The sequence below is a fragment of the Myripristis murdjan genome, chromosome 22 (genome assembly GCF_902150065.1).
Source record: "Myripristis murdjan chromosome 22, fMyrMur1.1, whole genome shotgun sequence".
Lineage (NCBI taxonomy): Eukaryota > Metazoa > Chordata > Actinopteri > Holocentriformes > Holocentridae > Myripristis > Myripristis murdjan.
The window spans coordinates 10,592,020-10,604,078 of record NC_044001.1 but is presented as its reverse complement, the minus strand read 5'-3'; the positions used below and the strand labels follow the sequence as shown (position 1 = coordinate 10,604,078).

Below are 12,059 nucleotides of genomic sequence, written 5' to 3'. Positions count from 1 at the left end.
TATATATAATATATTTATGCCCAATAAATGTTTTAATTTTTTTCTGACTTGGACTGTAACAGCATGTTTTATTTTGTGTGTCATTACTTGTTGTCAGCCTTCCACGCAACATGGTACACAGTTCTGCACATAGTCCTCAAGTCATTTATGTGTTCATAGCAGGATGCTTTTATCTGGGTCTCTCAGAGGAAAACATCGCACTAATACATAACACATTTCTTGCTGTACACTGTGTACTCCCAGGACCCTTTTTTTATTGCATGGACAGCCATTTGATGGGGAAAATAGCAATATAGCTTGTGTGTGTGTGTGTGTGTGTGTTTGTGTGTGTTGCTCTGACATTTACTGATGTGCACCAGAGCATTACAATTGATTTTACAAGAGCTGCAGAGTGAGTGATGATTATCTTCCAAGTAGCGGCACCTTTATTTAATATTGTAAACAAAGGCTGATTAATGGTCAGAACAACAAAATCAGGATTAGAAATCAAATTCATCAGAATGAATGAAAAGGGCACCACTCCAAATAATGATATAGACACTCGATGCCACAATACAGACAGTAGATGATGGAGACACTCATTAGGGTTAAGGGTGTCTGCTGAAGTTCAGCTCATCTTCTGATTTACTTCCATTCACTCAGTGTATGCAAAGGATTCAAGGGCCGGGAAGAGTGTGTGTCATACCGAGCCGGGCGCATCACTGTTAGATTTACTCTCCGGTGGCCTCGATAGTGTTTAGCCGGATAGCTGGCGAGAGTAAATCACAAAGAGGCTTTTATCCCCCTGCTGTCCCTGAGGGCAACCAGGGAGAACGCTGCTCCACGCCGGACTGGGCTCATTCACCGGCAGCCTTGACCTCCATTCACTTCCTCTCAACCCGCAGCACACCAAGGACAGTGGTGGAAAATTAGTCTTTGACTTTTTGGGTTATCCTTGAACATTTGAGGTGGTTGTAAGTTTGCTTTATATGATGGGTGAACTGGCCAGGGAAATAGATGGAAGGGCAAGGGAACAAAAAAAAAATGTGAGTAAAACAAAACCCTTTCTCTCTTTCCTTTATCAATTTTTAATTGAATTTTAACACAACAGTAATTTAATATGAATTTGTGTGTCACTGGGGAATAGTCAAATATCCTGTAACCACTGAACAGCTCATTCCTTTTTTCCGAAATATATTTTTAAAAAAAGTAAAAAGCACATAGACAACATCGAAAAGATCAGTTACTGTTCAAGTAATCTCTAAAAATATGATTCTGTTTATTGAGAATGGTGAAATCAACAACGGAAACAGCAAAACATCCCTTCAGTCCTGACACCACAGCATCCTCACTGATGAGAGAGGTCAGAGGAGGACAGCAAAGCTTCAAGCTAAGAGGCGGGCCAGCTAAGCAATAACAGTTCAGTACAAAAGTGTCCCGCAGAAGGTCACACAACTTGCCGAACCTTGAAGTGGCTGATTGACAAGCGGCAGAGGACCACGCAAGGATCCACTCCTGTCAGCTGAGAAAAAGAAGATAAAGCTGCAGCAGGCAGACGACCACCATAACAGCCTGATTGAAGAGCGGAGGTGGAAGAGTTCACACACAAAACACCTTACTGTATTCTTAAATTGCACATTCAGCAGAAGCAGAACAGACAAATGCTCCAACTCTAGCCCATCGATGTCATTCAGCCTTCCAAAGAAGGCACTAATAGAGGAAGCACTCATCAGTCTAATCTCAGACAGGTGTTTCAAGATTCACCCACAAAGGAAAAACTCATCCAAGAAGTCCTCTTGAAATCATTACTCACGAATCAGGTCCAATTTGCTTTACATCAAATGCATCTATCTGGGCTTTTTGGTATCAGTGCAAGTGACGACGCTGATGAATGAGGAGTGGAAAAGTGCCACACTGTTTGATGAGTTTCTGTGGTGATGTGTCAGACTTTGTCACTAAAGGTGTAATTGTGTGAGGACTGTACCAGCGTGCCTTGCTGTCATGATTACCTGTTTCACATCACACACCCCAGCATGCCTGTGGTGTTGCTGACGAGATCAGACCCTTCACGGCCATGGTGCCCTCTTTCAAATCGAAGTTTCCGGCAGGATCATGGCCCTTTCTTTATCGGGTCCCTCCCCACTGGCACTTCACGACTCCTCACTGAGTCACTCCTTGAAGGCCACTCTTTGATGAATGGTGGCTATACAACTCTTAAGATGCTCTTGTCACTCGTCACCGGAAGCTGTTGTCACCATGAATCTCTGACAGACACATCTCTCTCTGAGCCATTTCCTTTTATTTTGGGAAAAGACTCTTTTCAGCTCTCCCTGCTGAAGTCTCAACCACCCCTTCCCCCAATCAAGATTATGCTATGAGATCAGTTTTGGATGGTTTTGATTTGGCCATAGAATCGGCAATCCATCTACAGCATGTGTATGTAAATGCACAAATGTTGATGCAGTGATGTAGTGGGCGAATTGAGTTTGAGTCAGTGTGTCACTATGTCAGTATTGCTCAAGGAACATTACAGTGTATTTAGATCAATCCAGACTTCAACCCAGTGTGGCACTTTTGGTATGAGTTGAATCAACTCAGCAGGAACTGTGTGATGCCATTGAGTCAGTATGGACCAAGATCTGAGTAGAACATTTTAAGTTACAGAATTGTTAAATCCATATAGCAAAGAGTTTAAGTTGTTGGAAAGGTTAAAAAGAAGGTAATCCATGATATTAGCTAGTTGTATCCAGTTGTATCCCATACAATGGGTTATATACAGAGGTAGATAGAGTCACATGCCATGTCATGGATGTTTCTTCAATCCCTCTTTTACTGACCTCATTTTCTTTATCTTTATCCGTCTATTTATCTCTCTCTTTTCCTCTCCAACCACTGTTCCCTCCCTTGCAGTAATTTCTTTGCCCTCTCCGCCAGGCACCATATCTCGATAACCTCTTCTGATGTATGTCTCATTCATTTCACCTCTCCTCTCCCTCTTCACTTTATTGTCTATTTTCATTACCTGTTCCTAAAGGAAAGGCCTTCTTTCCCCATCCCTGTAGTTCTTTTATACAACTTCTTGTGCTCATTTATCCACCCATTCCCCATCTTTTATGAAATACCATCTCATCTGTCAGTCCTGATTCACTTTGTCATCTTTCTTACTTTTGGGGTTTATCAGCCTTTCAATATATTCAGCAACATATTTTCCTGTCCCTGCTCTCTCACTCACACAAACCTTAAGACACGGGTAGGATCAGGCGCTTCGGGTGACCTTGGAGGTGACGCAGGGGTCGTTTGAGCCAGGCGTCGCGTCTGAGACCGGAGCCTGCTGTGAGATGAGAGAGTGACGCCGTGTCTTGCAGACACAACAGGAAGACACCCACTGAGATGATCGAGAACTGTGCTTCTGTGCTACGATTACTATCTACAGATGGGGGTGACACCCTCTGAGACCAACATCATCTAATGGTGTACAGCAGGGTCTCATGCAGAGAAGATTACAGGCCCAACGGGGATGCAATGTGTGCCTGTGCATGTTTCAGTCCATTCTGAGCAGTTTGGGGTTCATCATGTTAGGCGTGTGTGTATGTGTGCACCCCTTTGTATGTAAAGGCAACACTGTTACGGCAAAGGATAGTTAGAGAATGAATTCCTGGGGTAATATGGTAGAAAAAACAAATCCATATGAAAATCGGTACTCTTCAGTTTACAAATCTGCATGCACATTTTCACGAACCTTACCCTCAAATTGAAAATCAATATCCTCAGATTTGTAAACTGCCCCCTCAGCCTCACAGTTCATGGGCTCACATTGCCTTTTTCTGCAAAGAGAAAGCCAGGAGGATCCAATTTATGTAGATTTAAAGGCAGACTATGCAACTTCAAAGGGGAGGGCACCCCACCTTGTTATGATATGGTAAAGACTGATGAATGCCACTTGATTCTCAGAAGAATATAACTTGGAGATGTGTCAAGAGCTCGGGATGACGCTTTTACCCCATTATAACCCAAAATATAACAGCATTTCGCTCTGTTGTTTGTTTTCGTGCACATTTGACATCAAAACAACAGATTCGAGAAAGGCATTTAAATTGTTACATTAATTCTATGGGTTATTAGTCTTGGCATGAGCCTGAGGGGTTTTATCCTTCCACAGCCTTTGCATAGCCTTTTCACTCTCCGGCTGCAATCTGAGGGTATGCATTTGCAAATGCAAGGGTACAGTTTATAAATCCAAGGGTATGGCCTTGTTATTTTGAGGTATGGTTTACAAATCTGTGCTTACAAATTTGCAAAATTAGAGACAGATTTGCACCTGATTTTTTTTTCCTATCTAGTGAACCCAGATGGGTTTGGCAGGATTCACATAACATATAGGAGACCACTATTTCCATTCCCTAATGCCCGGGACAGGGAAGAATAGGGGAAAAAAAAATACAGAAGGAAAGAAAAGAGGGAATGAGTTTTTCCTTTTTTTACTTTTACAAGACTTCATCATTAACAAACAAGATACATTATCCAACAGCAGGTATTCACAAACCTTCCAAAAAAGGAACTTTAAATACGAATATCCTTATTTAATCAGTATACATCCTGTAAATTAATAAATATGTCATGACATCATAATGTACAGTCAGAAACATTCAGTAACAGAGATACATTCTTCAGAGCTGGGAGTCCAGTGCAGTTTGCTGCTGCAGTGATTTGGACGGTTGAAACAAACTGAGTGTGTAGCGTTACAAAGCATCTATATACAGTTTAAGGCAAGCAGAACACCATCACTAATAGATAGTTGAGTTATCTGTTTGTCCAAGAGGGTGCAAGCTAACATGCACGCAACAGTTTCATCCATTTTTTTTAAGCCTCTGTTTGTCTAGAGACAGTCACATTTCCTTCTTAAAGATCATTATCATGAGGTTTTGTCAGCATTGGTACCTTTGTAATTTAACGTGATATTTCAGTTAAAGAGGATATTTCTATTTTAGCACACATGCAGTACCTCCATAGGACCTCACGTAGAGTCGTTACCAAACTTGTCTGCTGGGCAGCAATAGATTTTCTTTATTTCATTTGGAAAGTTGGTAAGAAAATCTCATTTGTAGCACATGTACAACTAAGAAAAATAAGACAAGGGATATTTTTGACTGTATAATCACAGATCTAACTCTTGAAGAGGTAAATTTTCTTGCTTGGCCTTACTGATACTCAAAAAGCGGGAAAGTAGTTTTGAATGCCAGGCGTGACATTGGACTGACCCCACTGGCTCAGTTATGGCATACGGCAGCATACAGTACAACACAGCATGGAGCATTCAGCATGACACCAGATCATAGAATAAAATTCTCTGAACTGTCAAAACCACATTTTCAAAAACATACTCTTGACTCCAATTCAGTTTCACATACAACTTGGTCACATTACACACAAGTAAAGCCTCTTTCCCAAAAATAAACAAACTGGCAACACAGTATACACCTCACACATAAATATGCACACACACATGCACACGATCTCACTGTCTTTCTCTATCTCACACACAGACATGCACTCGTGTAAACACACTCACTCTCTCTCTCTCTCTCTCACACACACACACACACACTGCACCTCTGCCCCTCTCTGGTGGAGTACAGAGCAGTGCCACAAATTCTACAGTGCTTTCTTTGTCATCCAGAATATTATTTATACAATTATAAGGCAATTGTAATCACTGGTATGTACAGTCTGTCTCTATGGCCCGTGTTTGTGTTTGTGTGTGGGGGGACACGTGTGCATGCGTACCTGTATAGGCAGGAGCGTGTGTTGTGTTTTGTTCACATTTTAATCAATGTGACCTAAGTGCTTCAGGCTATAGTGAGTTGTAAGGTTGCACTGATAGTGCTTTTCAGATAATTTGCTAATGCTTTTCAAATTAATATGTTGTATGAATAGCAGATGGCACTTGCTGAGAAAAAAAAATGAATCGTTTGAAAGATCAAAGTTAGAGGAATGTTCTTTTGGTGCACAGTTTGAAAAATGATCAGAGGCTTGCAGCTTTGGGGGCTCAAGGCTCATTCCTCTCACTTTGTCCCTCTCAGTCCGAGGCACGTGCTCTCATACAGAGCCCAGTTATTAATCAGCCTGATTACCACTGACAGAGAATAATGGCTGGTGGGTCAGTGTTCCTAGCTTCTGCGCTTCTGCGAAACAAATGGTCTTTTAATTTATCCCACCCAGACACTTGAGGCAGGCAGGTGATCAGAGGCTGACTGTGGACTCCGTCCAGCCAGGCGAGCCCTCACCCTTCACGGTGCTGGCGGTGCGGCACCTGGGCGGTTGGCTGTCGGTCAGACCGAAGAGGCGCGCCGCAGCGCCCCGGTACTTCCAGGACATGGTGTTATAGAGGATGGGGTTGATGGCGGCACTCAGGTAGAAGAGAACCACGGACACCAATGTGCAATACTCTGAGAGCACCGACAGCAGCGGGGAGGGAGCGTCCATAGAGCGAAACTGCAGGTAGCGGCCCACGTGGAACGGCAGCCAACACAGGACGAAGGCCAACACCACCACCACTGGAGAGAGGAGGAGGAAGAGGAGGAGGAGAATGGGAGAACCAGAGGGTGGAGTGGGTTGACGAGATAAGAAAGGAAGGTTATGGAAAAGGAATGGAGTAATGGAGCTTTGGTGAGGTCTGAAACTGCATCTAATCCATTCCTGGATATGTTTTTCTCTTCTATATTTTAATTTGGATATTCTTAATGCACATGCTGTTGGACTGCATGGTTCTCTTAGCTCTGATGAAAAGTAGTCTTTACAAATGTCATAACAATGTGAGCATGTGATTAAGAGAGAGAACCACTGGAGTGTGAAGCTTCACCTGTTTTATAACGAATACGATAGGGTATAACCGTTGGCATCGTGCATATAGGCCTAATTAAGTTTAGGCTATCCAAAATACTCTCCGTGCGTAAAGTGTTACGCCAGTGCAAGCCTTTCAAAAATGTCTAGGTATATGTGGAGACCTTACCCAGCATCTTGATGGTCTGCCTGTTGCTCTTGTCCCGGTGTGCCACGCGGGAGCCGATGTTTGTCTCCCTGTGTCTCTGCCACAACCGGCGGCCTATGAGGCTGTAGAGCACCGTGAGACAGAACACCGGCATGAAGAAGAAGACGGAGCTCAGCCACACCATGGCTCCCATCAGACCTGACTCCACGGCGTAGTGCGTCATCTTACACTCCCGAGTGTCCCTGACCTCCAAGGAGTAACCAGACTCGTTCACCCCCCAGCTTGAATTGTCCCGCTCCACTCCCACCATGACAAACACGGGTCCGGCGCTCAGCAGAGACACGACCCAGAGTAGAAGAATGAGGGCGCGCACCCGCCTCTTGGTGACCAGGGCCTTGGCCCGCAGCGGGAAGCAAATGGCCAAGTAGCGCTCCACGGACAGCGCGGTGATGCTCAGGATGGTGGAGTACGTGCACGACTCGGACACGAACTGAAAGAGCTTACAGAGCGCATCCCCAAAGCGCCAGGGCCTGTACCGCCACATGCGGTAGAGGTCGGGCGGCATGCAGAGGAAGATGAGCAGGTCGGACACTGCCATGCTACACAGGTAGAGGTTGGTGGTGGTGCGCATGTCCCGGTACTTGCTAACCACCAAGATGGTCATGACGTTGCCCACCACCCCGACCAGAAACAGCAGCGTGCAGGCGACGGTAATGGCCGTGAGAAGAGGGATGGAGTAGTAGTTGAGTTGGGGCAGGACAAGGTCACCGTTCAGTGTGGCGTTGTAGGTCTCCCCCCAGCTGCAGTTATGGGAGAGGCACTCCGAGCGATTGGGCCAAGAGGGCATACTGTCGCCGCACGGTCATTCACGGGGCCCCAGCTGGCCCTGACCATCAAAGACTCCCCGGCTCTGGGACTCCTCAAGCCCCCCGACGCTGTCCTTCCCCCTCATCACCACTCCTTCTGATAGTGGGGCTGATGGGAAGGGTTGGTAAAGTTTGCCTATCCGTGAGTAAAAGTCGGAGCTTTACGCGCCTTGGTATCAATCTCGTGTAACCTCGGGTCACCGTGAAGAAGAAATAAGTTGAAGTGACAGCTCCGAGCTTTGAAAGCACGTCTGAGATTCTCCACGGGAATAGACGGTCTCCTCTAGACTCGAGCACAAACATCAGACTATTTTAGTACACTGTCCCATCCACTTCATCTGCAACATGCATTCTCTGAAGTGGCAAAACAATGCTGGGTGCTAAAAGCACTTGTCCGAAAGAAGAGTAGGCGTATTTTACAGAACCAATTACATGCGAATATCTGCAAACTACAAATTGGACAGCTGAGACTGAATGCGGAGGTGTATTCCAATCAAAATAAATGCAGCAGAAAAAAGTACAAACATTCATTATCTAAAATGTACAGTCCAAAGGAGAAAAAAAGAGATCACGGATAATTTACATTCCACATCTTCTCTACTTATGTCCCCCGCCAGCAGTTCAGTGCTTTATGGAAAAACGAAGTATAAGATCCTCCATGCGCAGCGTCCCAAATTGTTCCCATCACCAGCAATGCGCCCCTGCTTTTACGCGTCAGACAAAAACAAAACCGCAGAAATAGTAACGGGAGACGCGTTGAACCGGGCAGCATGTGACGGTGAGTCAGAGCGAGGGTCGTAGTGATGCGACAGCGGCGGTGAGCATCTGTCAGGGTGCCGGGGCTCAAACTCAGCCAAACACAAACGGGTAAATAACCAGCGTAAAAACAAACACCGTGTCATGGAACGGAGACAGTTTTATAAAGGTCACAAGCACCACGAAGGAGCGACGCATTGTCAAATTGAACATGTAAATGAGTTTCACTGCGTGAAAGAATGATGAAATAGTTGAAAATTATACACAAAGTAGCTCTGGCTCTCCAAGTCTCCTCTGCAAGTTGTGCTGCGCATATCCAGCCAATGGATCCAGACTCCCAGTGGAAAAACAGCAGACAGGTAAAGTGATGGTTTTGGTGGTGCTGGTGGGTAGGTGGGTGGTGGGTAGGTGAGGGTCTAAAGTGAGACCAGTGCTGCAACACCACCTACAGGTGATGTTTGTGTAGTGATGTATGGGGGTTAATCCAGAATCTAGCTTTACCATGAAGTGTTTTGCACTTTAAGAGGCAACAAGGGAGTTGATCTGCAGTGTAGGGGATTTGGAGGGAAGAGACTGTGCTTCAGATAGATGCCTGGGTTTCTTTTTTGGAAAGCATCAGTCCAGGAGGCTCAGATGTCCCTGTGTAAGACACCAAATTCTTTCCTGCTGCACGGGTGCTGCTCTAGTTGACCCTGCAAACAGTCGTATTAAAAGAGAATTATGTGTTTGGATCTTGGTTTAAGTTTATGCTTGTGTGGTGTTTACTTTTTTTTTTTTTTTTTTTTTTTTTTTTTTTTTACAATTCAGATGGGGTTAACAGGATTGAAATTGCAAAAATAAAAGTTTGCAGGATGAGATGTCAAATCTTTGATACTCAGTGTCTCAGAAGTGCACGCTACACAGAATAATTTCAAGCCCACAAACTATCAAATTACATTAAAGGCAGTCTGAGGCCCAGTCAAAATCAAATTAAAGTCTCCGTTTCACCCTCTGGAGAAGGAGAGCAGGGGACATGATGTAGCAGGTACAATGTAAAGGGATATCCACCTCTCACCTCTCATTCATATTAACAATGTGGTGTGGTTAGAGTAAATAGGAAGCTGCTTAACCTACTTAAAGTTTTTGTGACATCCACTTTTAAATGGCATGTGCATGTGTAATTTTAACATCAGCCACTGGATGAAAAACCTAAAAAAAAAAAAATAAATAACTTTACCAGAATGTGGGAAAAATATTGTTCAGTGGCTTTGACAGTTCATAGGGTCTGGCAACATATTAAACCCACGATGAAAATAGTCCATTTAAGTGAAACATGAGACTAATCAAAATTGTAGTTACAAGATATTTCCATGATTGCAGTAATATCCACTGCTCCTCGGGCTTCAAATGTTGTTATCTCTCCCTGCCCTTTGCTCCGTGTTTACCAGGAGAGGCCATTATGTTTACGACCAATGAATCATACTGGCAGAGGGAGACACACACATGCAGAGAGAGACACAGAGCAAAGACAGCTCCTGACAACAGAAGGAGCATAAAGAGGAACACAAATTTAAACTCCACACCGAGGACACTGCTGTCATTCACAGCTATTCGTCTTTCACTACGTCTGGTATGTAGCTGTGTGTGTGTGTGTGTGTGTGTGTGTGTGTGTGTATAGGTGATCGGCCTTTTCAGTGCCCAAGGAAAACCTCAGTTCATACCCGTCTGGCATTTCTATTGGGCATTCTGAATGGATTTCACTGAACCTATCATTGCAATAATTATAGCCATAATAAAAAATAGCCTACTCAGAGGTGATTTCAGTTACACAGACAAAATGACAAAGTTAAATAAACTGAAAGGCCTCGAGGACCCAACAACAAGTAATAAAACAACAGGCAGTGTCTTCATTGACATGTCAAAGCCATACTGGGCTTGTAGGTATGTTTGATTGTTTCATATTTTTAGAATTGTCATGGCATACATCTATACATATGTTCTGTTCTCACTGTTTTCCATTGTGGTTTATGGCATCTGTCTGCAGTTCGTCTCTGTGCACGCCATCTTTTTATTCCTGTAAAACCAATGCAGTCTGTGTATGAAGTATATTCACGGCTTAATTATATGACTCCTATTTTATGTGTGTTCACCATAGCTGCTCACGGCATCTGCGGTTCAAAGGATTCAGGAGTTTGCGTGTGTGGAGGTACTTGGGCTGTGTGGATGAGTGTGTGGCTGTCTTTTATTTCTCATCATACTTTCAGGGTGTGGTAAATTAGAGGTCAGAGTCCTTGAGTAATTGTGTGTGTGTGTGTGTGTGTGTGTGTGTGTGTGTGTGTGTGTGTGTGTGTACTTGCTTGTATAGGTTTGTCTCTGCTGCAGCAGTGCAATACTTCTGTTGAGCCACAAGATGGAGGAAGAGATCATTTCATGGTTTTGTGTGTTTGATGCCCGTGTGTGTGTGTGTGTGTGTGTGTGTGTGTGTGCATATTTGTGCGAGTGTTGTGTTTCCATCTCTGTCAGAAAGTAATGAATGGCCGTGTCTCTTGCAGCTGTGCTATGGTGATTATGACAGTAAATTTCATCAACCAAAGGCCCATCTGATCCTGAGCACACACACACACACACACACACACACACACACACACACACACACATACACACTTACACACATATTCAAACACACACACAAATAGCTGCATGCAGACACACAGACATGCACATACACAATCATAGACAGATATACACGCACACCACACACAATATTTTCTCCCTGGGAATGGCCCCTCCCACTTAGCCAAAATTCCAACACTTTTCCAACCAATGGGAGCTGCCTGTGGGTGGAACTTTGGTATTCGACACCAGTGATTGGTCTGGAGTTGTGGAGGCCCCTCCCTTCCTGAGGAGTTGGTGAGAGTTCTGTGTTAGTTAGCCCAGCCACTCTTAGTTACACAAGAGAGCGAGGGAGTACAGGGCAGTGTAGTGCTGCACAGTGTTTTGTCTGCTGAGCTGGAGAGTGTGAGAGTGTGTGTTATTATTGTGAAGCCCCGGTGGACTTATCAGACTGAGCAACATGTGGACCGCACGTCCACAGAAAGAGCAGGTTGGTAATGTCTCTCTCAGTCCTTCTCACTCTCTCTGTCTGTCTGTCCATTTGCCAGCCTGTGTCTGCCTTATTCTATTTGTGTCCATGGAGGGAGGATATGTGTGTATGTGACACTCCCCAGCCCAGGGTATCATTAAGGCGAGTGTGTGTCTGGATCTGCTGGTGAATTACATAGATGCAAACAGGTGGCTGCATGCAGTTTTCTCCTCATCTGCTTTGTGTGTCCTGGCTCGGCACAGATATGTATTTAACATGTGTGCACCTGGGTGGTATTTCATACTGGAGAGATGTGTTTCCATGTGAAAATCCTTGGCTAAGGGATGTTTAGAGGTTTCTTTGTGGTCCTTGAGTTGAGAATGTATACATTTCAAGTTTAAAGTGCGTT

The 12,059-nt window shown here is 44.4% G+C and overlaps 2 protein-coding genes across 2 annotated transcripts in view; one reads left to right on the top strand and one right to left on the bottom strand.

Moving 5' to 3' along the window:
- Positions 1–6,219: 6,219 nt before the first annotated feature.
- Positions 6,220–7,814, bottom strand: ghsra (growth hormone secretagogue receptor a). The gene is made up of 2 exons (XM_030082034.1): positions 6,989–7,814; positions 6,220–6,533 (listed from the first exon to the last, which is right to left on the bottom strand). Exons 1-2 carry the CDS (start codon positions 7,812–7,814, stop codon positions 6,220–6,222), a joined length of 1,140 nt encoding a protein of 379 aa, XP_029937894.1.
- Positions 7,815–11,535: 3,721 nt separating this feature from the next.
- pld1a (phospholipase D1a) overlaps positions 11,536–12,059 on the top strand; it is a 40,464-nt gene continuing 39,940 nt past the window's right edge. The window contains exon 1 of the mRNA XM_030082032.1: positions 11,536–11,671. The gene's annotated coding sequence lies outside the window, so the exon portion shown is untranslated. The remainder of the gene's footprint in view (positions 11,672–12,059) is intronic.